Source organism: Durio zibethinus, chromosome 23 (assembly GCF_047325235.1).
Source record: "Durio zibethinus cultivar Kanyao isolate XHJ-2024 chromosome 23, ASM4732523v1, whole genome shotgun sequence".
In the NCBI taxonomy this organism is placed as follows: Eukaryota; Viridiplantae; Streptophyta; class Magnoliopsida; order Malvales; family Malvaceae; genus Durio; species Durio zibethinus.
The window spans coordinates 9,008,252-9,032,343 of NC_143184.1; the positions used below are offsets into that span (position 1 = coordinate 9,008,252).

At 34.6% G+C, this 24,092-nt stretch overlaps 3 protein-coding genes across 7 annotated transcripts; all 3 read left to right on the forward strand.

Moving 5' to 3' along the window:
• Positions 1–263: 263 nt before the first annotated feature.
• LOC111314551 (pyrophosphate--fructose 6-phosphate 1-phosphotransferase subunit beta-like) lies at positions 264–7,099 on the forward strand. 2 transcript variants are annotated; one of them, XM_022916011.2, is made up of 16 exons: positions 264–751; positions 1,014–1,169; positions 1,272–1,393; positions 1,706–1,759; positions 1,997–2,103; positions 2,281–2,386; positions 2,602–2,665; positions 2,904–2,992; positions 4,125–4,256; positions 4,404–4,574; positions 4,673–4,788; positions 4,913–5,024; positions 5,194–5,278; positions 5,573–5,617; positions 5,864–5,932; positions 6,729–7,099. In XM_022916011.2, the coding sequence occupies exons 1-16, from the start codon at positions 562–564 to the stop codon at positions 6,797–6,799; spliced, it is 1,689 nt and encodes a 562-aa protein (XP_022771746.1). In that variant the 5' UTR covers positions 264–561; the 3' UTR covers positions 6,800–7,099. The 2 variants fall into 2 exon arrangements, with proteins under 2 accessions (XP_022771746.1, XP_089608775.1); XM_089752649.1 differs by having other exon boundaries at positions 2,281–2,350.
• A 1,415-nt stretch (positions 7,100–8,514) lies between these two features.
• On the forward strand, positions 8,515–17,397 carry LOC111314553 (chromatin remodeling protein EBS-like). Of its 4 annotated transcripts, XM_022916015.2 has the most exons (6): positions 8,533–8,758; positions 9,775–10,166; positions 10,648–10,990; positions 11,124–11,192; positions 14,773–14,911; positions 17,060–17,397. In XM_022916015.2, the coding sequence occupies exons 3-6, from the start codon at positions 10,665–10,667 to the stop codon at positions 17,084–17,086; spliced, it is 561 nt and encodes a 186-aa protein (XP_022771750.1). In that variant the 5' UTR covers positions 8,533–8,758; positions 9,775–10,166; positions 10,648–10,664; the 3' UTR covers positions 17,087–17,397. The 4 variants fall into 4 exon arrangements, with proteins under 4 accessions (XP_089608777.1, XP_022771750.1, XP_089608776.1 ...); XM_089752650.1 differs by lacking the exon at positions 9,775–10,166; XM_022916014.2 differs by lacking the exon at positions 8,533–8,758 and having other exon boundaries at positions 9,800–10,442.
• Positions 17,398–18,214: 817 nt separating this feature from the next.
• Positions 18,215–22,716, forward strand: LOC111314552 (serine/threonine protein phosphatase 2A 59 kDa regulatory subunit B' zeta isoform-like). Its single transcript, XM_022916013.2, has 2 exons — positions 18,215–20,116; positions 21,948–22,716. The coding sequence occupies exons 1-2, from the start codon at positions 18,875–18,877 to the stop codon at positions 22,335–22,337; spliced, it is 1,632 nt and encodes a 543-aa protein (XP_022771748.2). The 5' UTR covers positions 18,215–18,874; the 3' UTR covers positions 22,338–22,716.
• The last annotated feature ends 1,376 nt before the right edge of the window (positions 22,717–24,092 follow it).

A 24,092-nucleotide genomic window follows, 5' to 3' on the forward strand; every position in this document is an offset into this window, starting at 1 on the left:
AGAGTGGGACCCTTAAGTTATACTTGATGATTCTGACATTCTGTTCAGGTCAACCATTTGATTTGACAATCATGGAGAGTTTCACCATTTTCAAAACAACATGATGAAATTCAAATTAATTAGGTTGTGAACTTCATCATTTTTTTTTCTTAAAAGAAAAGTAACACCACATGTTCGCCGTGCAAGTCACATATAGAAAAGGGAGCTCTTTGATGCAGTAATGGTGGAATGGTAATCCGTTGATAACAGCGTCGACGATGACTCCTTTCTTTTTCTAGAAAAGTGGATGAATATTGCCTGCCTTGCTACATTGTTCTCGAATTACAGCTGGTATTTGGCCCAGTCATTGACTTCAGAGCGGGCCCATTTCTTCATTGTTGACTTTCTCAACTCAGAATGCCCATCTATTCGCCGATTCCGAAGTCAAAGGGAGTAGCAAATTTCTATTTTGCCCTTTTCACAACTAGCAATGTCGCCCGTCTCGTATAAACAGTTAGCCCTGTACCCCATTTCTCTTCACCCTTTTCAAGCTTTGCACCACTTTTTTCTTAAACTTTGATCATGTCACCTGCTGTCGCAACCAACGGCTTCCCTATCACCCGCAGGGAGGAATTCCCCAGCGTTCTCCCCTCCGCCGGCTACAGTGAACTCCAAAGTTACCGATTGAACCACAGCCCTCCCCTTCCATCTATCCTTAAAAACTCCTTCAAAGTCGTCGATGGCCCCCCTACCTCTGCTGCTGCAAACCCAAGTGCGTAACTGTTCCACATTATAATCTCCATATATGTTTCTTTAAGCTCTGTTTTTTTTTTTTTTTCTAGATTCATTTGAATATTGGGTTGTAGTCATCTCCCATTCATATGTCCAGGCCATTTCATATTATAAGGATTTGAACTCCAAGTTTTATAAGTGAAGTTTCAAGTTCTGATCACTGGGGTGTCTTCGTACAGTTTATGTTGTTATAAGTTATAATATCCTCGAGTAGTTATGTAGTTTCATGGATGAATTTGCAGATGAGATAGCGAACTTGTTTCCAAATCTTTATGGACAACCATCGGTTTCGTTGGTTCCGGGTCATTCTGAGGTGAAGGGTCAGAGTTTGAAGATTGGAGTTGTCTTATCTGGAGGCCAAGCTCCTGGTGGACACAATGTGATAGCTGGGATTTTCGGTATGGACCTTGTTTTATATTTCTACCGGCTGATTACTTCAGTCTGATCATTGCTAATTTTGTTTAGATTTTGAGTGTATTTTTGTCTGATTATTGGGTTAGACTACTTGCAAGAACGCGCAAAAGGAAGTATACTTTATGGGTTTAAGGGCGGTCCAGCAGGCATCATGAAGTGCAAATATGCTAGGCTGACTACAGAGTTAATTTATCTTTACAGAAACCAGGTGAAAACTTTGAGTTTTTATTGCATTTTTTCCTCTTTAGTCATGTCTACTGATTACTGCTTACTCACTTGACCAAGTTTTTATTTAATTTAAAAGTGGATATATGCACATAGGATAGTTAGAAAAAACTGGTGAGATAGACAAACTTTAATTCAGCACATGAAAACAAGAATATGTGCTTGTGTTTTTGGTGTTTCTGTCTTTTGCCTCTACTCTACATCATTTAATCCCTTTTTCTTGTGAAGAAAACCTTTTGCTGGGAATAGCTCTCACTATTACCTATATTTGACACAAGTTGGAATAAATTTACAGGGTGGCTTTCATATGATTTGCAGTGGTAGAGACAAAATTGAAACTCCAGAACAGGTTAGTTCCACAACAATTTGGTTTGTTCTGCATTTCACTTAATCTAGTTCGCAAATTTCAATTGAACATGAAAAGATATACTGAGTTAAAATCTTTAAACTGTAATGTATCCTAATTAATGCTGGTAGATATTTGTGAAAATTTTTTTATTAAGTCTAGCATAACCAAATTCAATTTGGCTAGCCTTTCTAATTTTTAAACTTATATAATTGAGTTTGCATAGAAAATTGCTTTCAGTTTAAGCAAGCTGAAGAAACAGTGAAGAAGCTTGATTTGGATGGGCTTGTTGTCATTGGTGGGGATGACTCAAACACAAATGCTTGCCTTCTTGCTGAGAACTTTAGGTCCACTATCCATCTCTACTTAACAATGTTCTGTCAATTTACTATGATTTTCTGGAATTGTTAAAACATGACCTACCATGCTCTTCAAAAGAAAATTTAGTTTTGAACTGCTAACTCACATGATGACCTACAGTTCCTGATTGATGCTGTATGATTCATTTCATTAAAATGTTGCAGGAGTAAAAATATGAAGACACAAGTTATTGGATGCCCAAAGACCATTGATGGCGATTTGAAATGCAAAGAGGTGCCTATAAGTTTTGGATTTGACACTGCATGCAAGGTATTTGTATTTTGCTTGGTGGAATCTTTATAGTAATTTTCATCTGTTGTGATGCAAAATCAAGGTATAATACATCATAACTCGCCCGAGACTGTATTCTCTTTGGTGACACATGGATAAAGATTGCTTACCAACTCAAAATCCTGACTACAATCTGACGCAGATAAGCAGGTCTTATTGTCATTTAATGATCTGCATTTACTTGGAATATGCAGATATACTCAGAGACGATTGGAAATGTCATGACAGATGCTCGTTCAACTGGAAAATACTACCACTGTAAGTGTTTTAATCAAGAAATATATCAAATTGGATGAGGAATATTAGTATAATGAAAACTTTGTTCTCAATTATGCGAGAATTTTCATAGAAGCCTCTTATTTGCTCTCTTTCCACTTTATCAGGTTTTATGTGTCTCTCTAGATCTATTATTGTAAATATTTTCATACGAATTACTAATATTCTCTTTGGCTTTGTTCCCATAGTGGTTGCAATAATCCTAACCATCTGTTTTCAGTCATAAGGCTCATGGGCCGTGCAGCTTCTCACATAACATTGGAATGTGCTTTGCAGACTCACCCAAACATCGCGCTTATTGGAGAAGAGGTGACCTGATTTGATATTATCTGTTGTTTTCAGTTTTAGAAATTTCTTCTGTTTTGTGCATTCACAACAAGAACAGTGATGCAATGTCAGAAACGATGATCAAAGTTGTTAACTTAAGAATGACATTATTATTATTATTATTTTTTTTTGTGGTGCTGATTCTTAAAACTTTTTTAGGCTTCTGGAGAAAAAAAAAAAATCTTTTAGGCTTCAGTTCAGATTTTAAATTGAAATATTTGGACATATTTGTATTAACATTATGGAAGTTACTAGTATATTTTTTCTACATGTGGTTCCATAGATTTTCTTGACGCATCTCTTACTTGCAAGGTTTGTCATCTTTTGTATTTCTTTTTTCACTTGTTTTCTATCAATTATAGTGCTGAAATTGATGTTCCACTGTTTTTGAGCTATGAATTGGTGATGAATATGATTTTACAACCTAGAAATATGTTTATTATTTTTGTTTTTGCAGTGAAACTTTTTCTCTAAAGCTGTCCAAATGGGAGTTCTGTTTATTATTATTATTATTATTATTATTTTTGTACAAGTAGGAATTTTCAGATGAAGAATTTCTCATGGTACTAGTTATTACTGATTAAATGATATTGTTGATATTGCAATTCATATTCCGTTACATTATATGATGGGGTATAAACTCATGCAGCATATTTCATTAGATGATCGGTTGGTTCATATTGTTTATCTTTCTGACCTTTCTGGTATTGTATATATGAGCTAACCTAAATGATATTGTTGATATTGCAATTCATATTCCGTTACATTATATGATGGGATATAAACTCATGCAGCATATTTCATTAGATGATCGGTTGGCTCATATTGTTTATCTTTCTGACCTTTCTGGTATTGTATATATGAGCTAACCTATGAATTTGTTGACAATCATTTCAAAAAATGTGCAAAGACTTCTGTATTTTTGTCACCACATAATTACTGGCAACTGAATGGTGGAACTGAGAAGTTATATTTTCAATTCTAAAATAAATTGAATAAATAACGTGCATGATTCAATGTCTTCTTTTTCCTTTTCTTTTGGGATCATTAACATTTGTTTCGTGAATGCTTCTCATTGACTTCACAGTTTGACAAGGTTTTATCTTTGATGTAGGTTGCTGCCAAGAAGCTAACAATGAAGAATGTTACAAATTATATTACAGATATAATTTGCAAACGTATGGAACTTGGCTTTAATTATGGTGTAATACTTTTACCAGAAGGGCTTATTGATTTTATTCCTGAGGTATAATTTTTGAAACTAGAAGTTACTCCTTACGTTCATTCTTTCCTACTTACTCCATCTTACTAATATCAGTGAGGTGAATCACCTGCCTGTCAATTTGAAATTTCTTGGATCATAGATTTGAGGTGTAAGATGAATTACTTGCAGGTAAAACAACTTATTGCTGAGCTAAATGAAATTTTAGCTCATGGTATAATTGATAAAGCTGGGATGTGGAAAAGGAAACTTCGAAGCCAATCTCAAGAGCTTTTTGAGTTCCTACCTCAAGCGATTCAGGAGCAGTTGCTGCTTGAAAGAGATCCACATGGGAATGTGCAGGTTTTTTTTCTTCTCTTTTGTTCCGCAATACCTTTAACTTTCACCTCCTACCCAAAATGGAGCTATATTTTTAAATCACATGTGTGTCATATGTTTAGGTTGCCAAGATAGAAACAGAAAAAATGCTCATCGAAATGGTGGAAGCTGAATTGGATCAAAGGAAACAAAATGGCGCATACAAGGGAAAATTTCAAGCGCAGCCCCACTTTTTTGGGTGACTACTAAAATATTTCTTTTATCTGGATAACCATGAAAAAATATTCAATGACTTTTTATAAAAGTGATGACTTTCTGTTCATAATATCAATTTAACATGATATTTGCCTTTCACTCCATAGCTATGAGGGTAGATGTGGTTTTCCAACAAACTTTGATGCAAACTACTGTTATGCATTGGGTTATGCTACTGGAGCCCTCCTTCGTTCTGGAAAAACTGGATTGATTTCATCGGTCTGTGTTATATTTTCTCCTTTTTTTGTTATCTCTTTCTTTTGATTTTTCACCATCTCATTTTTCTTTTAATAATCCATCTTCTAACAACTTCGATATTTTCTTCAAGAACGATGACATTCAACATGCTTTATAAGTAACTTATACAAGTTTATATCTTATGTTTCAGGTTGGTAATTTGATTGCTCCAGTAGATGAATGGACTGTTGGAGGAACAGCATTAACATCCTTAATGGACGTTGAGCGGAGACATGGTATATCACTACATACTTTGATGACATAACTCGAAGGGTAACTGCTATTGCAAGAACCCTTCTTGCTTGTATTAATTAATTGCAAGCTTGGTTTGCTTTGTCCCAGTGCTTTCACCACTAATCACAAGCAAGTTTCTTGTGCCCCTATTTGGCAATTTCACCCCAAAGAAGCTTTTCAATAATGGACATCAAAGTCCTAAAACTTTGCTAATTTCTTTATGCGTATATGTATGATATATTCCTCATCATGCACAAGGATCCCTCTGATTTTTTCTGGTTTAAACTTTCTGCCAGGGAAGTTCAAGCCCGTAATTAAGAAGGCAATGGTGGACCTTGAAGGTAAACGAAATTTGCACCTTTTTCTTGACTTAAATGCTTGCTGAATTAATTAGTTCGAATTTCCAAGTATTAATTTGCATACCATTTCAGTTTATCAGTGTTTAATTGCCTTTAGTTGCTGCAGTTGTAAAAGACTAACAGTGGGCTGTTAGACAAACAGCTATCCTTCAGAGGGATAAAAAAGAGATCCCATTTTGAGAATGTTAGGATATTTTTGTTCATTTTGTTGCCATATTGAAATTTCAGGTGCACCATTCATGAAATTTGCATCATTGCGAGACGATTGGACCCTTAAAAATCGATATATAAGCCCAGGTATCAGCCTTCTTTCTATATCACTGAATAACAATAGCATTGACTCATTGAGTTCAGTTAATATCATATGATATCGTCTTTAATTATATCACTTCTTTCGTATCGGTAACTAGATAAAAATTCTTAATTAGGTATCTGAACTTGTACAGTAAACAAAAGTTCGTAATTATGATATGAGTTAGTCTGTTAGGGTAAATTGCTTGATGGAATACAAGTTCATGTATCTAATTGCGAATTTTTATTTTCTAAGTACCAAACTGACAAAGTGATAAAATTAGAGGACCAAATTACTCATTACCCTTTATGATATCTTTTGACATGTTCGTTTGGTTGATAGAAGATTGAGGAGAATAAAGTAAAAGACAGTGTACATTAATATAACTGACGGTAGAATATATGCATTTTAAATAAGAATGGAAATAATCTGATGCTAAATCAAAACCTGCAAAGCTCTGTTTTTTTTTTTTTTTTAAATAAAAATTCCTTTAACTTGGAGTATTTAGAACCAAAGAATTTCATGTAGTTTTTTGTATGTAATTCATATTTATCTTCAAATTAATGTGTCATAATTTATGTATGAAACGAATATTTTGATTTTTGTTGGATTTATATACTTTTTGTTAAAATTTTAAATCGTGTTATTTTTATATTTTTTGTATTATTTTCAAACCGTGTATGTGTTTAAAATTGCCAATCCTGCTATCAATGTTGTGTATGATATAATTGTAATTGATAAAGTTTTAGTTGCCTCAATTTAAACAGTATTTGATGTTATTATTTTATGTGTTTGATTCAGGTCCTATTCAGTTCGTTGGCCCTTTTGCAAATAAAATCAACTACACTCTCACGTTGGAACTTGGGGCATAGTTTCATTTCTTTTAACAATGAGCATGTCTCAACATCCAATAGCCTTTTTTTTTTTCCAACAAAAATAATAAAGACATTATGTAAATAAATTCACTTTGTTTGGCACTCTCCATAGACAGAACGTTGAATTTCTAATGCTTGGAGTTTGGACAGGAATCGAATTGTTTCCTTTTGTAAAAAAGATCAATAAAGTTAAAAACAATGGCTGTTCTTTGGTGGGAGAAATGATCAACGGCCTTATTAGGTTCATTGCTAGAATTAGAGCCTCAAAAACTGTTGATAACCCAGTTTTAACTTCAACCTGGCGATTCTATTGCTTACTGTCACCTTCTCCGTCTCCCTTTCCTCCCAACAACAAACTCTTTGTAGCAGGTCTCCTCTTTTCTCTCTTTCATTCTCATAATCCTATTTTGGCAACGTCTCTGAAGGTTAGTAGAGTCGTTTAGGTGTTCGACGAATTGTCTGAATGATCTCAGTGTCAAAAACTAAATTTTGTTAATCATAACGAAATAAAATTTTCCTAGTCTTCTGGGAGAAAACGAGAGTAAGACTTTGTTTTTTCATGAAGATATAACTTGTAAAATGATTTTCTTTATTTTCTTATATTCACAGCATCACAGGCATATGAATTCACACAGAAAAAGTCTTCTATTTTTTTTTTTTTTTATGACCAATCAAAATTCAAGCTCAAACATACATAATTAATACCCACTAACTTTGATCAATCACTCCATTATCAGCCATGAGCAACTTTAATGGCCAAGAAGTATAATTGGTGATGTTCGCTAAAATTACCAGTCTTTCGGTCCATTTCAAAGGATTATAAGATATATAACTTATTTTCTATTGCATACCAAATATTTCCATTGGAAAATATCAGAGAAATGTGTGCTAATAAAACGAATAAAACCTGACCTTAAGCTCATTTGAGGAAACAACAATACCATCTGAAGGTTGCCCCACCGAACGACTTGGACATGTTCAAACCTGAACTTGAAGCTTGCTCACATTTTTTTTAAATGGTAATAATTTTTGCAGTTAAATCATCCTTTAGCCTGTTCTACCTACCACTATGATTGCTCTCTGATCCTGCTGATGTTTCCTTTTCTAGTGAGGACAATGTATGACAAAGACACGGGTAGGTCAATAGGCTTTGGGTTTGTTCACTTTTCTAAAGAAGATGCAAAAGAGGCTATGGAAGAAAAGTTATGCAAATTATTTTGATACTGTTGAACCTGAAGTCATCTTCTCTAGGAGATCATTTATGGGATATTGGAAACTACTTCCGCTGATATATATTTTATTTGGCTGCAGGATTGTTAGGTCGACTGCTAGGGATTAGCTTTGCTCTTGAAAAGGTTCGTGGTGCTCCGGTTGTTGTCCCTCGCCTGCCTAACGCTTGAATTTTCTCTAACGGGAAGGCTTGAACTTTGTAAGTACTTTCAATCTTCTTATCTTTAAGGAGGGTTAGAGCAGTGATGCTGCAGTGGAGGGTGATGAACTAAATTGGGATAATATGCCAAAAATAAAATGGCATAATCAATAAGCTATAGGAGTTGAAACATATGATAAAAAATAGTCATTGCCAATTGCAATGCATTTTCTTAGAATATTTTATGAAATGAAAAAGAAAAGAAAAAGCTGCTGCTTTTTAATACATTTATTCAAGATATGCTGATATAGTACTGAATGAATGTCTATCTTTGAGGTAGAATTTTAGTTCAAGACTTGATGAAACAGAATGTTTGAAGGCATATTTATCTTTATCTTCAACTTCAAGAAACAAAACAAACATCTTGTAGATTGAGAGAGAAAATTCAACTTCAAGAAACAAACATCTTCAAGAAACTGCCAGTTGTTGACAATGGGGTTCCCTCCTAAAAAATTGACTGATTTGGACCAGACAGTGGAGCAGGCTGGCATTGCTAACTCAGTTGTTGTCAAGAAATACTAGCAAAGGTGTTTTTTTTTTCCCCTTTCTTTTTTTACCTTCGTGACATGTTGACTCCGTGATTCGTCATGCACACTAAACATTTCTCTATTTCTCAGAACTGATGGAATTCATGTGATAGACGAAAAAAATTTGCTGTTGATTATGTTAGAATTGTTTAGTTAGTATGTCTTATATAGGGTAAATCCCAAAAAATTACTTTGAGAGGTTGCATCAAAGAACACTTTCAGTTCAACCTTATATATTGTAAAACCTATCACTTTTTCAAAATGGAAAAAAAAAAAAAAAAACCTTTTAATGTTTTTAATTTACGTCCTGAAGAGAGTGGTAAGTGTACGTAAAAATTGAAGTGCATCTTTTGGCAAAAGATTTGTACGTGGTTTGGAGGCAGTATAGTTCTTAAATGACGAAATTCGAGCCATCGGCATCCAACATTGTTGATGGTTTGACAAGAATCGCATTGAGCAAGAAGTAGACTGGAAGTCCGAAATATGGGCTTCGGGCTTCCTATCCTAGCATTTGCTCTATGCAAACAGAGCTCTTTTCCTTCTGTTCCAACTTCTGCTTCAGCTTCTATCTATATATAATGTACCTCAAATATGAGTTATTTTCTATAACAATAGGCCTTATGAGATAAATTGTAAGCCAATCTTGCATGTTCGTCTGCAGATTACATGTTTACAGTATACACACAGGGCCGAAGACAGTTACAGGAAACCATGCATGTGAAATTTATTAGGAATATTTAAGCTAAAAATTATTGGATAACACTGAGTTCGATAAGAGGTAAAAGAGGGAGGTGAGGATGGACCGAAGGAAAAAAGATGAATGGATTTTTATATATTTTTTAAATTTTATTTTTTCTAAAGTGAAAGTAAAAGAATCATTCAAGTTTCAATCATTTTATTTACAGTTTTACTTTTAATTTTTTTTCCTTTATTTTTCATAGTCCATGTTGAACATAAGCTAACTTCTAAAATAATTGCTGGATAATGGCTTTGTCCTTAATATTTGTTAACGGCAGATCAGAGCTTGTGGTTCAATGCCTTGGGTTAATGAGATTGTTGCACGTCATGGAGGAAAAATTGAATAGGACTGTTACATTCTTGACACTTCGGAGCAATACCTTGATGGCTAGACAAAGCATTCTGGCAACTTCCTGAGAAACAGAAAATTTTTGTATGAATAGAAATGCTGTTAGTGGAATGATAGAATTTGATGGTTTATAAATAACAAAGGACATGGTTTGTTCTAAAATAAAAATGGAGATCGACTGTGTTAATATCGGAAGGAAATAATACTTGGCTTACTGGCACTCCCAACACTTTGATCCACCTGTTTTTCCTCTTTCACATCCCAACAAAAGTTACTTCTCTGTTTTCTCCATCAGCAGTCCTTTATCTCCCAGTATCTAGGGTTTGTTTCTTTGTCTCCCCCTCTCATGATTCGTTAAACCGTCACCTTCCTCTCCTCAATTTTCCTTTTTCTTTAAACCATTTAAGAGAAGTAACCCTAAAAAATCCCTTCTTTCTCACATTTTTATTAACATTCCTCTCACAAAGGACCGCCCATCAGTTTTTTTTCCCTTGATAATAATAAAAAAAATAAAGAACTCTTTCATGGCCAAGACCAAACCTGGCAAAAAGGACCTTGATTCCTACACTATCAAAGGCACCAACAAAGTTGTTCGACGTATGTTTCTCCCAAAACCCATCTCATAGTTTCGTTTCAACATTTGAAAAAGAAACCCCAAAAATCCCTTTTTAAAAAAACCCGAAATTCGTTTCTATACTTTTTTTTAAAAATTTTTTTAAGCTTTTGGGTCTTAAAATTTAAAACCCAGAAAATCTTTTGGCTGTAGAAAAGTTTTGACCTTTTTTTTGGGTTTGTTTTGCAGCTGGTGATTGTGTGCTGATGAGACCATCGGACTCAGATAAACCACCGTACGTGGCACGGGTAGAGAAGATCGAGGCCGATCATCGGAACAACGTCAAGGTCCGAGTTCAATGGTACTATCGGCCGGAGGAGTCTATTGGAGGGAGAAGACAGTTCCATGGAGCCAAGGAGCTCTTTTTATCAGACCATTATGATGTGCAAAGTGCCCACACCATTGAAGGAAAGTGTATAGTTCACACTTTCAAAAACTATACTAAGCTTGAAAATGTTGGTGCTGAAGATTACTTTTGTAGGTTCGAATATAAGGCTGCCACTGGTGGCTTCACTCCAGATCGGGTGGCAGTGTGAGTTTCTATATATCTTGTGTTTTTGGGTTGAGTTCGGGTAGTTTTTTCCTTTGTTTTACGTGTTTTAGAGTGTGTTTAGAAATTGGTTATTGATTAATTTGTTTTTTCCTCGTGGGTTTCGATTTTGAAGGTATTGCAAATGTGAGATGCCATATAACCCAGATGACCTCATGGTGCAATGTGAGGGTTGCAAGGATTGGTAAACTTGTTATTCATTTAGTTTCGTTGTATAATTAAAGTGGAATATAAATTTCCCTTTTGTATGTGTGTGTGTGTGCAGAACTGTTGATTGAGTTCATTTATTTTTAGTGGTCCTGTAATGATCTGTGAGCTGAAAGAGTTTCAAATTAATGTTATACTTAATTTTGCACCAGGTTAATGGTTGCATCACAACTATGATGAATTTCACCTTTAATTTTAAGTCTTTCTAAGTTGTTTAACTCGACTGCTTTTGCGTCTTATATACACTTTGTTAATCCATTTAGCATTAAAAAGTTTGTCTTTTATTAGTACTACTTTTGTATAATTTAGAGCTCTTGTAGCAAAAGGATATTTGGTTTTGTTCCATTCAAATGCTTTTAACTCCTTGTTACATTATTCATGGAACATAAAATGATGAAAGAATTGCCATTTAATTTGAGTTTTCTGTAATTGAATAGTGGGTAGTGTACATTTACTTAATGATGATTGTCTAAATGGTTTTTTAGTATTCGAAATTTCCTTTCCAATAATGACTTATTTGGATACTGTTCTATTTGGTATTTTATCTATGAAAATCTACTTCCTAGGAAGCTGTGGTTTTGTTGGGACTGAAGGTAATTGATTTAACGCATTGTAGTGAGCTGTAATAGTCGATTCATTAAGACATGAACAAGTATGAGCTAGATCAGCTTCAATTCCAATCTAAAAGAGAAATTTCTGTATGTTCCCGATTAGGAATCCTTAAGTAGATCTGCTGATGCCATCTGATTTAACTTCTCTATTCTGTTTTCTTCTAAAATGGTTCATTCCCCTATTTACGTTTTATGTTAATGTATAATATCCTCTTTTGGTCTTCATCTCACCTGATTCACTGTGTATCATGGTAAAACCCAGTCTGTCATGGTAGGATTAAACGTTACTGTATCTTACATTTGGTTCACTTGTCTGCTTTTTTATTTTGGAATTCATATTTAACATGTTGGTGGTATTCTTGCATAGGCAAGATTTTTGCATGATTTTTCTTTTTGAGGGTTTTTTTTTTTGGGGGGGGGGGGGTGGTTGCATTGATGTTTCCTACTTGGCTATATAACAAGGTTAGGTTTGAGAAAATTTAGCAATTTTATGGTTTAGAGTTGGATAAGGTTTAGAGTTAGATAAAAGTTCATTGCTAATGAATCAACTATTTTAGTTAATTGATATTTTATGGCAAAAGAGTGGCTGGAAGGAAGGAATTAGCTTGCTGTTAATATCCAGCGGTAGTGCAATTTTTATTGAAGGAAAGGTGGTGGAATGGCTCTAAGTTGTTTTAAGGATTTTATTGTTCTGGGGAATAAGATTCATTGTTTCTATAAGTGGAAAGTTCAAATTAGCAGCAAATCTATTAGAGAAAATTGCCGGAAATAGCTAAAGAATAGAATAGATAATTTAAATAAGGAAAAGAAAAGGATGGACAGAGAAAATAGAGTGAAAAGAATATTGGCATTTACATCTATGCCCAAAAAGCAAAGAAATTTGTAACTTGATTGAGTAAAAGTTAATGATCTATACAGAAAAATATGAAAGCTTGAATCTTAAACTCCAGAATGGGGCCTAATAAACACATAAAAGACTACTTGAATTGACATAGTGCAGAATAGGACTTTTAGATCTCCTTAAAACTTTAGATTTTGCTAGATTATTGAAATACCTTAAGTGAACAAATTATAAAAGTTTTAGCTTGCACCGCAAAACTAGGTTAAATTTGACAATTTAACTCTAAACTAGTTGTGGCTTAACTTTCTAGGTCATTTAATCTTACAAAAGCTAATAACTACAATGACAGGAGCAATGGACTTGTCTTGCATCTTGGTCTGGAGACACAGAAAAGTAAACATATTTTAGAAGAGTCTTTTGAAGATTGCTAAAGCTCTTCTTTCTTAAGAACATAATGAGTTTGACATTTATTATGTAGCTAGATGTAACATACTGTGTCTTAGTTATGCCCGTTAAGACTGGCCGAGCTGAAATATTTTGGTTGTACCTTTAGGAGTGTAATGTATTTATCCTTTAAAGTTATATTGCCTAGCTTCAATTTTAAGTTCTTTTTCCCCTTGTAAAATTGGCCTGACAATATGGCTAAGCATTGAGTTGTATTTCTAGCTACCTCTGGGTGCTTATGGGCTGGAAGTACGACCAGCTTGTTAACAAGTAGATTGTTTTGTTCAATCAATCTATTGATCAATTTTTGACTTCAAGCAGGGATGGATTTAGTTGCCCCCACTCAAATCTTGGATAATTAATTTTACTATTAGTAAAAAACCTAAAATTTTTGCAGTTCTTGTGTTCTGCCCGTGAAAAAAAAAAAAGTGGGATTATTAGTAACAAACACAAATTTTTTTGTTTTTTTGCCTCCCGAAAAAATATTTATGGGTCTTCTATAGTATTGAAAGGTATATGGATGTATCAACAAAAAAAAAAAAAAAGAATAATTGAGTTAAGTAATGGTTCAAAATGCAAATATGAAATTATTAGCGGTAGTTCTTTTGGTATTAGTTGAAATTAACTCTAAAAAGATAACTTAAAAAGTTAACAAGACTTGGAAAGAAAGAAAATTGTAAAGTAAAAAAATGAAATAACTATTGTGGAATCAAACAACTAGGAAAAAGAGAAGGAAAATAGAAACTTGTAGGAAAGGAGATGTAATTCATTTAGTGTAAATACCGAAATAAGATTTCTACCAAAAAACTAAATATAGATTTTTTGACATTTTCCATCTTAATTTGATCAAGCTTTATTTGATAATTTGAATTCTTTATTTAAGGTCTTAGATTTAGATTAATTTGGATAGCAAGATATGAAGTTATATTATCATATGAAGTTATCTAAAATAGTTTTTATTCTTTGAAGTAATTACGTGATATATTTTATTATTGCTTGTAGACTTTATTTATTTAATTATGACCCAAAGTTAACTTGGACAATATTCTTTTAAACCTTTGGAACAAAATAAATTCTAAAACAGTTAAAAAAAAAAATCTTAAACAACTTTGCAAAAATGTAAAAAAAAAAAAAAAAAATCTTGTAGGTTGTTATATATATATATATATATATATGACTTTTTATACTTTTTAATTTTTTATATAAATCTTTTATTATTTTTTATATTTCTAGAAGTATTTGATATTATTGTTTTATTAAAATATATTCTACTTTCTAATAATTTTTGAATAAAATAGTATAAACAAATATCACCTAATAGTTTGCCCCCACTTAGTATAAATCTTGGATCTGTCCCTGACTTCAAAAGACCTTTGCATGAGTTGTTTGCCTCTTTTATGCTTGAACCTCAACTAATCTTGGAATATTCTTGCTAGAAATGAAAATCATTTTTGGTCTGAAGACATGTTATTTATGTCTGGTAGTATGTTTAGTATTGTTCTCTCTGTTCCTTGCCAATGATTTCCATTGTTCTGCATATAAATACACAGAAACAGCTCTGTATATAGTGATGTTGCTTCTTTCATGTGAAATGAGATTTGATATAATTAATAGGAATAGCAATTATCATATTTTCCTGACTGAACATTAGTATGTTTCAGGTTTCATCCTTCCTGCATGGGTATGACCATTGAAGAAGCAAAAAAATTGGATCGCTTTTTATGTTCTGATTGTTCTTCAGAGGATGATGCCAAAAGATCTTTGAATGCATTCCCAGTATCACCATCCCTTGAGGCAAAGGTTAGATCATTTATGTTCACCGTTTGAGTGTGTGCAAAAATATATGCTTTATTTCCTTTTTTTGTTACTCCATTTAGTTATTGGCAAATTTAGTTATATTGTATTAGACCAGCTGTCATTATTTCTTTTTGATTCTCTTGCAATGTAATTGTTACTTCTGACTTTTTCCCAGCAGACCATACCGTAACCAATCATTTCTTGTTTGAAGTTTCCCTTTGTGGATACTTTCCAGTCCTTTCCTTTTCCATTCTCCCCTCCTAGATAAGAGTCTTGGGATTTTGTTTTTTTTTTAAATTATGAGAATAGATTCATAATGCCTTGTCCTTATGTTCCTACTGAAGCCTGAAGGTAGCATCTCTTTCTGTAAACTGTGTTCCACGTTTCCCACTGCCACCTCCCCCTGTTCTTTTTTTTACTCTTCAGTAGATTAGAATAAGCTTACTCAATTGATCAAGGACTGATATAAAAAATGGAATGTTGACTAACTAATCTAGCAGTTTTCGTCAGCTATGAAGCTTAGATGAGAATGCATTATATACACCCCAGAGATACATTTACTTCAAAAAATTAGGAGCCAATATGGTGGGATATGCAAAATGATGACATTTATATTATATATCTATATATTAGCTGTAATAAGAACATAAAATATGCAAATCAACTTATTATGAAACAGTATATATTAAAGAAAATTTGAAACTACCATGGGGTTAGCTGCCACACTCATCACAGTGTAGCACCATTTCTGAATAGATCAATGCCTTCCTCCCCCAACAATGAACCTCCCTTCTCCCAAAAGAGAGAGACATAGAGGGGTTTTTATGTAGGGTAAAAAATAAATATGGTTTATCATTGAATGACATCAAATTCAATGTTAGAACTCTACTTGCAAGGATTTGGTCTGTCTATGTGCATTAATCAAGCCAGTCTGCCAACAACTGTTATTTGAAACTTTTAACTGTTCTTTCAACTTCAAGAATCATTCATTAAATTTTTATAAGTTAACTGGGTTATATAATTTTAATATATATAATTGCATAGTTGCTTGACCAGTAGGCTGCACTAGACCGGTGTCAACATTATTCCTAAAATATGTCCAGGGACTGTCATTGCTGCATCAACCTAAAACTACTTTCCGAAATTAGAAATTGGCTTTTAACACCATGGTGCTGGTAATGTGATGTCTGACTTCATTTACTTTCAATGAAAAAGTGGATACCAAACAGAGTGCATGTTGGTTACAAGGAGAAGCATAAATTTTAGCTGGTGACTCCCTTTCTTCCAGGTTGCCGTTGTCTTTTGTGAATACGAGGGTGACAGTAAAAACAGATTGAGTAGGAGAAGAATACATTTTCAATTATGATAAAACTTAGAAAGGAATTATACAGTTACTTGGGAATACTAAAAAGGCTTTTTTTTCTTTGACAAAGGGTGAAGTTTTATGGTAATGATGACATATAGTTAATATGCTGGCTGCACAGTTTGAAATACTCTGAATGTTGTCTAACTGTTGTTTTTGTGTGTGTATGCATACATGCACTTATGCTTTTGCTTCTTGGTAGAGAAAATCTGAAGCTTTCTAAATGTCATTTTAAAACAGTAGTATTCCCTATTGGTTGCAAGTTTTTCTCTGCTTTGATTGTATCAATAGCCGCAATGTCGATGGTATCAATTGTCAGAATTGCCTGTGGGCATGTTATGTATCTGATCAGATTCCATGCTACTTGTGTGTTTCCTGTTCAAGGCATTTATGGACTTTAAATTAACTATATCATTAATATGGTTTTCCATATAGAATGATGATGAACAATGAGAATAGGTTTAGTTTTTAACCTCATATCTCTTTTGGTACATATTAACCTCATATTAAGGAAATAAAACATTTGATTATTTTCTACTTCTGCTTGAAGGAATGAACAAGTATAAGGAAGTACAATTAGTTGGTAATTTTTTAATATATTTAATTACTACAAAAAATGAATTTCCTTGATGCTTTGGTATCCGGAAGGGAAGTTGGATTTCATGATAATTAATTAAACCAATTCAGTTGTTAGTTTCATTCTAATAGTGCATCTAATGCTTTATTTGATAACCAACTATTCTTTCTTTTCCCTTTCCCTCTTAGCTATTTTATTCTTTTTGACTTAGGTGGAATCAAAGCGTAGAAAGAGATAACCATTATCACAATGCGGAACGAGGAGGTACCGATTTTCTTCCGCATTAGCTCAAGTATTATTGTTCTTGTTTGTTTTGTGGAATTGTACAGAGCAGAGAAGATACTGTGCTTGCACAAACAATAGAGAGGCTTCTTTCATGATTTACCATGTTCTTATATGTCTGTATGTGTGGTTGGATTTAAGAGATGACTTTGTGGTCAATGATGTTGCGAGTGCAGTCCCTGCAAAATGTCAAGTTAATAATATAAGCTGCGAACCATAACAATGGCTTAAACTTAAAAATTGGGAAAACCTTGGCTTCTGTTGTTATATCACAGTTTGTAGTATCATTATGAAGTGGTGCAAAACAGCTTTGGTCTATTGGGTTTCTCATATGAAAAGTTTTCCTGCGATGCTATTGAAGTTGAGGCAGCATCCCTGATATACTTGATTTATCAGACCACATTTTACTTGAAAGAGCTGTGTTTTCAACTGATGCATGATAAAAACTGCCATGTTTCTGATGTAGCTTTCATGCATGCAAGATAAAGGGCTATAGCCGCTGATATCCCTCAAAACTTGAAATTTGAATCACTTGCTTCCCTTCGTTGATGAGATTTCATGAAGGCGTGTGGCATTCTGGCGGTGATTCCTTGCCCCTCACTACTACTAATAAAATTCGGTTAGGATCGCATTAATTTCAAACCTCATTCGATTTGATTCAATAAAATTTTAAGAAATTTAATGCACTTTTGACAACAGTCGCTTAGACTGTTTGATACAAGGAGAGCTTTCTAATTTTAATTATTGGAGTTTAAATTTTCGTAACTTAAAATGTTAAAAGGAAAATCAACCAAAAGGATGAAATATCCCAACCACTAAAAATAAAAATTGAAAAATTAAAAAAAAAAAAAAAAAGGAAAATGTCCGATAGTGAGCAGGATCATCAGGAAGTTAGTTGTGAAGTCAAAACCCAATACACAAAGGAATGAGAGATATGGGACCAAATCCTCACCTCCCAAATGTATGTGGTGGGTCCATTTGCATCGTGATAACTTGTCAACCAAAAGCGAAATTCAGGGTCATTATTGTAATACCATATTTTCTTATTATTTCTTATCTTTTTTGAATTTTTTCTTTTTCTGCCCCTCCCGTCCAAAAACCTCAATTTCCGCGTGATTTTTTCTGTCTATTTTCTTTTCTTCCAAACAGACCCGTTAAGACAGCGAGAGAGAGAGAGAGAGAGAGAGAGAGAGAGAGAGAGAGAGAGGGAAGGATCCCTATTTCTTTACTATTTTTATATTGGTTTTTGTATTACTAGGCATTATCTGATTTCTCTTTTTTTTCTTTGGTTTTTTTGCCTGGTAGTGTTTTTGCTTCTTTTTTTCCCCTCTCCTCTTCTCTCTCTTAAATCGAACTGATTTTTAGGGTTTATCTGATCGGAGATCGTTTTAAGGGGCTTTAATTTTCTCTTGTTCTACTTTCCTTTTTTCTTTTCTCGCGCTTTTTTTTTTCTTTTTTGGATCCCTTCAAATATTTCTTCAAATGTAAGTTGAAAATACCTTATCTTTTTCGATTCCTTCGTTTCAGTTACTTTTTTTTTTTTTAGAGAATCGTAATTTCGAAAACATTAGATTCTGAATAGGGTTATATATATATTTAAATTTTTTCTTTTAAATGCAAATATTCCCTTTCCATTGCTTGAATCCGTAAATTATGTATGAAAGAAATGTCTATAATCTGATGTCTTTCAAGTTGGAATCTTTGATAATTGTGGATTAGGGTTAGGCTTAGGGTTCTGGTAGATATGATCAAGCAGATATTAGGAAAGCTACCTCGGAAACCATCGAAATCATCCCAAAATGATTCAAATGGTGATGGAGGAGTCAATGGTAATTCCTCTTCGTACTCTTCTCTAGGACCCAATTCTTTAAACAACTCAAAACCCAGTTGGGCTTCTTCAAAATCTTCAGGTTCACGTTTGAACAATGGGACTCTTAATTCTTATTCATCCAGTTCGAATAAATCTAATCAAGGCCAGAAAACAGCCTCTCTTGCAAGCCAAGCGGGTCCTGTGTTAGCTTCAGGGGTTTATGAGGCTTTGCCTAGTTTACGGGATGTTCCTAGCTCGGAAAAGCAGAGTCTTTTTCTTCGGAAGTTGAGTATGTGTTGTGTGTTTTTTGATTTTAGTGATCCATCTAAGAACCTTAGGGAAAAGGATATAAAGAGGCAGACGTTGTTGGAGCTTGTTGATTATATTTTGTCGGTTACATCCAAGTTCAATGAAGTTGCAATGCAAGAGATTACTAGAATGGTGGCCGCTAATCTCTTTCGAACATTTCCATCTCCGAATCATGATAACAAGCTTCTAGAAATGTATGATTTGGAAGATGAGGAACCGGCCATGGATCCTGCTTGGCCCCATCTGCAGATTGTATATGAACTTTTACTTAGATTTGTGGCCTCAACGGAGACTGATGCCAAGCTTGCTAAAAGATATATCGACCATTCATTCGTGTTGAAATTGTTGGATTTGTTTGATTCAGATGACCAAAGAGAGAGGGAGTATCTAAAGACAATTCTACATCGGATTTATGGGAAGTTCATGGTGCATCGGCCATTTATTAGAAAAGCCATCAACAATATCTTCTATAGGTTTATTTTTGAGACCGAGAAACACAATGGTATCGCTGAGTTGCTTGAAATCTTGGGTAGTATAATAAATGGGTTTGCTTTGCCATTGAAGGAGGAGCACAAGCTCTTCTTGGTCCGAGCTCTGATTCCTCTGCACAAGCCCAAGTGTGTATCCATGTACCATCAGCAAGTTTCTTATTGCATTACTCAGTTTGTTGAGAAAGACTTCAAGTTGGCTGATACTGTCATCCGAGGCCTTCTAAAGTATTGGCCTGTAACTAATAGTTCAAAGGAGGTAATGTTCCTTGGAGAGCTGGAAGAAGTTCTAGAAGCTACTCAGGCAGCTGAATTCCAACGCTGCATGGTTCCTCTTTTCCGGCAGATTGGTCGCTGCCTCAACAGCTCTCATTTTCAGGTACTTTTAGATTTTTTATTTTTGTTATTCCTTCCACCGACTTTGTTATAAGCTTCTTGCCTTCTGCTGACTGCTTTATCACGTTCTTCATCACCATAGCAATTTTTTTTTCATTGATTGGAGGTTAGTATTGATTTTTTTCTTCCCCAAGTGTTGCTGTTGGAAATTGTACATGTGGATGCTGCTTTCGGCCCCATCCTTTGCGGACAATGATTATTGATCAATTTTTAATTGAATATTTATCCAAATTGTTTTTCTATCGATCAGCATACTTGTTTTGGACTTTTAATCATGATTTTCAATCATGGCATGAGGCATCCACTCATAGAAAACTGGTTTCATTTATCTATTGCAAATATGGGAATCATTCACAATATTTTGGCACTTCGGTTGAAATCGAGGATGCCAAGATATTGATGATTTGAACATCTTGTATGGGAAGTGTTATAAAACATGGTTTTTGGAATTGAGCAATTATCAGGATAGGTCATGCACATAACTACCTCATGTTTAAAGTTAGTTTCTACGTGCACCTGAAAACCTTCCAACCCAAAAAATCCTATTGTTCAATGGTCCACCTTCTATATGTGTAATTTGTTAAACTAAACTCCTATAGTAAGTGCAACTGTTACAAGAATTTGGTTGGGGACAAAAGTTCTCTGGAATTGTAGAACCAGCTACAATAAATTTCTGGCATAAATAATAGAATTTAGGATCTTTTGGTGAGGTAAGGATGTAGGATTTTTATAGATTGATCTAAGGTGATATTAGTTTCTTGGTTAAGGAAAGGATTGAATTGGATCTGGTTGTGATTGGGAAAATTTACATTTATTATAAGAAAATGGAATTGTCTTAAAATCACATTAGCCTATAATTAAAAGAAAAGACAAGGTAGGCACTAGGCATTCATGCCTCACTAGGCCAGATAACTTATAATTTTCCCTAAATAGTTCTAAGCAACTGTGTTTTTTCCCTTTCTTTCTGTTCAATGCTTACTCCCAGCTGCATCTTCTCTGAGAAATATAATTTTGATGGTTTCTATGGATTGAAGCATGACGGAGAGTGTATATGGGGTGGAAATTGTCGTAGTTTTGCATTTGGGGCATAAGTTGGCTGCTATGTTTTTTGGCCAAGAGTTGACTAGTATGTTTAATTTCTGGGGGATGATGTGTATTTGACTCCAGAAGATATCAATGTTTTCTAGATTATGAATGACATTTTCATGAAGAATGCATATCTGCTAAGCGTACTGTCTGCTTGAGAAAAGAATTCCAGATATGTTTTCAACCAGTAGTTGATTATATTTAGGTTCAACAGAGCGGTAGTGGTTTTGCTGTGGTAGCAGATGGCAATTTAATCCTGCTAGTGAGTTGCATGTTCTTTGTTCCATAAGGTTGATCCTGTTCTAATAGCCTGAAATGAATTAAACACCTTCATTCCTCAGCAATGAAAGCACCTTTAAACTGTCTTTGATTAGGGCTTTCTTGCTTCAAAATGAATGTTCTGTGTTAGTGGATTGGGGTACATGACCCTGGTTTCATTGTCACAAAACCTAAAAATGGATCACTGATGCAATTTGAGTACCCCTCCAGGACAGGTTAGCAAGCAACTTTTGAGTAACGGCCACACCTGTTCTGTTAAGTAGTTTCTTTTATGTTGGGTTTAAAGTGACAACCTAAGGAGAAGAATTATCCGTTCTGTGGAAGTTACATGCATTAGTCATTATATTTGCCTGGTATCTGATTTGATTCGATTAGAGTTTTGTACTTGCAACTTTTTGCTATTAGATTCATGGAATATTTTAATCTGTCATAACATGTTATTTTGGCAGGTAGCTGAACGTGCTTTGTTTTTGTGGAACAATGATCACATAAGAAATCTGATCACCCATAACCGCACAATAATACTACCTATGATCTTCCCAGCATTGGAGAGAAACACACGTGGTCATTGGAACCAGGCAGTTCAGAGTCTTACACTGAATGTCAGGAAGATATTCTCCGATGCTGATCAACCGCTCTTTGATGAATGTTTGGCCAGATTCCAAGAAGATGAACTGAAGGAAAAAGAGATGCAGGAGAAGCGGGAACTAACCTGGAAGCGGTTGGAAGATGTGGCTGCATCTACCGCTGTAAGTAATGAAGCTGTTCTGGTTTCAAGATTTATCTCTTCCATTGCCATCTCCACCAGCACAAGTACAAAGGCAATGGCAGGCAGTTGAGATATGCACTGAATGCAATTTGTAAGGAATCATTCACATCCATCAAAGTGAAATGATCCAGGTTTAGCCCAAATGATGCACCATGGGAATCGGTTGATGTCACTTCAGTTTTTAACAGCTAATCTCTACCTCCTGAATGACAAGTGGTAGGGTTCTGTGGATATTAAGGTTGCTTCTATTTTGGTTCTGGGCTCATTCATTTTTCTATCTTCCTTTTGCCTTTTTCCTTTCTCTCCCCTGCCCCCTTCCTCTTCATGACGGAGGTGCAAGTGTGTATCATAAGGGATTTAGTTTATGAAGTAAGTTGTTGGATTTACTATCAGATACTATTTATTTTTACTATTATATTTTTTGTAATGATGCAAGGATATATTTTTCCCCTGTTCCCTGCTACCCCTCGCCCCCCCCCCCCCCCCACCCGGGGAGGCCCTGAACTCTTCTTTGCTGTTGGGTTCTGAATGATATTTCTTGATACGAGGAAAAACTTTTATGAACAGTGTCTTAACTGATTAGATAGAACGCAGCTAAACCACTGTGATTTGCACTGGCACAAAGGGGGTTAACGTATTTGTCCATTATGACGATTGTCGGTTATTTTCTCGGCTTCAGGTTTACAACTATGGGAGCTCTAGCAAGAGGAAAAAAAATGAGAAGAAAACAAGAAACCAGCCACTGAAACTGTAAAAACTGCCGATGTACTTACAACCGTCTTCCTCACAACTTAAAAATAATTTTTTACGATGTATGGTTATCCCAAAGTTCTAGCACAATCAGCCAATCTGTCTATCACCGCACTGCTTAGAAGCAATGAAAGAAACAGCTGATCTTCCTGTCAGTGATCACTCTTCAAACTTACGCATTTTACCCTCTATATTCAGTCCAGTAATCTTTCTCGCATTCCTTGTCTCCTCATTGCTTCTTTGATTCTGCCCACCTCTTCCCACCTCCATGCCAAGGATTCCAGTTTCTGTAGCTCCTTAAATTGCTACAAATCTAATAGTCCACCAAGAGGCATCCACAATAACTAAAACATAATCCTCCAGTACTCACATTGCCATAATCACCATCCTGTTGTACGCTAATGTTCCTTAGTATCCAGTCTAGTAATGAAACGTGAAAACTAGTATCTGCATTCAATGAGTGATAACAAGAACAGAGGTTGTCGAATGAGAATGATATGTTCCATTCTCAATGCAAAAAGGACAAAAAGGGTAATTTGCACTTGCCTGTCTTCCCTACTGACCATTCTGAAACCCTAAGCTGTGTCAGTCGCTCTGGTAACACTTTCCTTTCCATCCTCACATTGTACAATTCCTCTAAAGGTTTGTCTACCCTTAATGCTTTTACGCCGCAAGATGAAGATGCCCCAACACCATTGTTAGACCTGCTGCTTCTCTCGAAAGAGAAGTAGCCAAGAGTTGGACTGGACATCATGCTTGCCATATTTTAATTTCCTACACCAAATTTACTGTTGCCTACCTGCAAATTTGAAGTAGACAGAATGTGGATTCATATACAAGCTATCAACAGTTACAATTACGGATAATTCCAAATAGTTATATGAGCAAATTACAGATTCTTAAGCCCAACTTCTTTCCTAGGTTTTCTTAGCCACCAAACAGAGGAATACACAGGCATAGATAATGAAGATAAACAAAGGAAATACTGAAGATAGAAGCGCATCAAAATCAGAAGAAAATGAACAAAGAAAAAGCTGGATTCTTTTCCCTGTTGAAAAAATTTATATATTCAAAC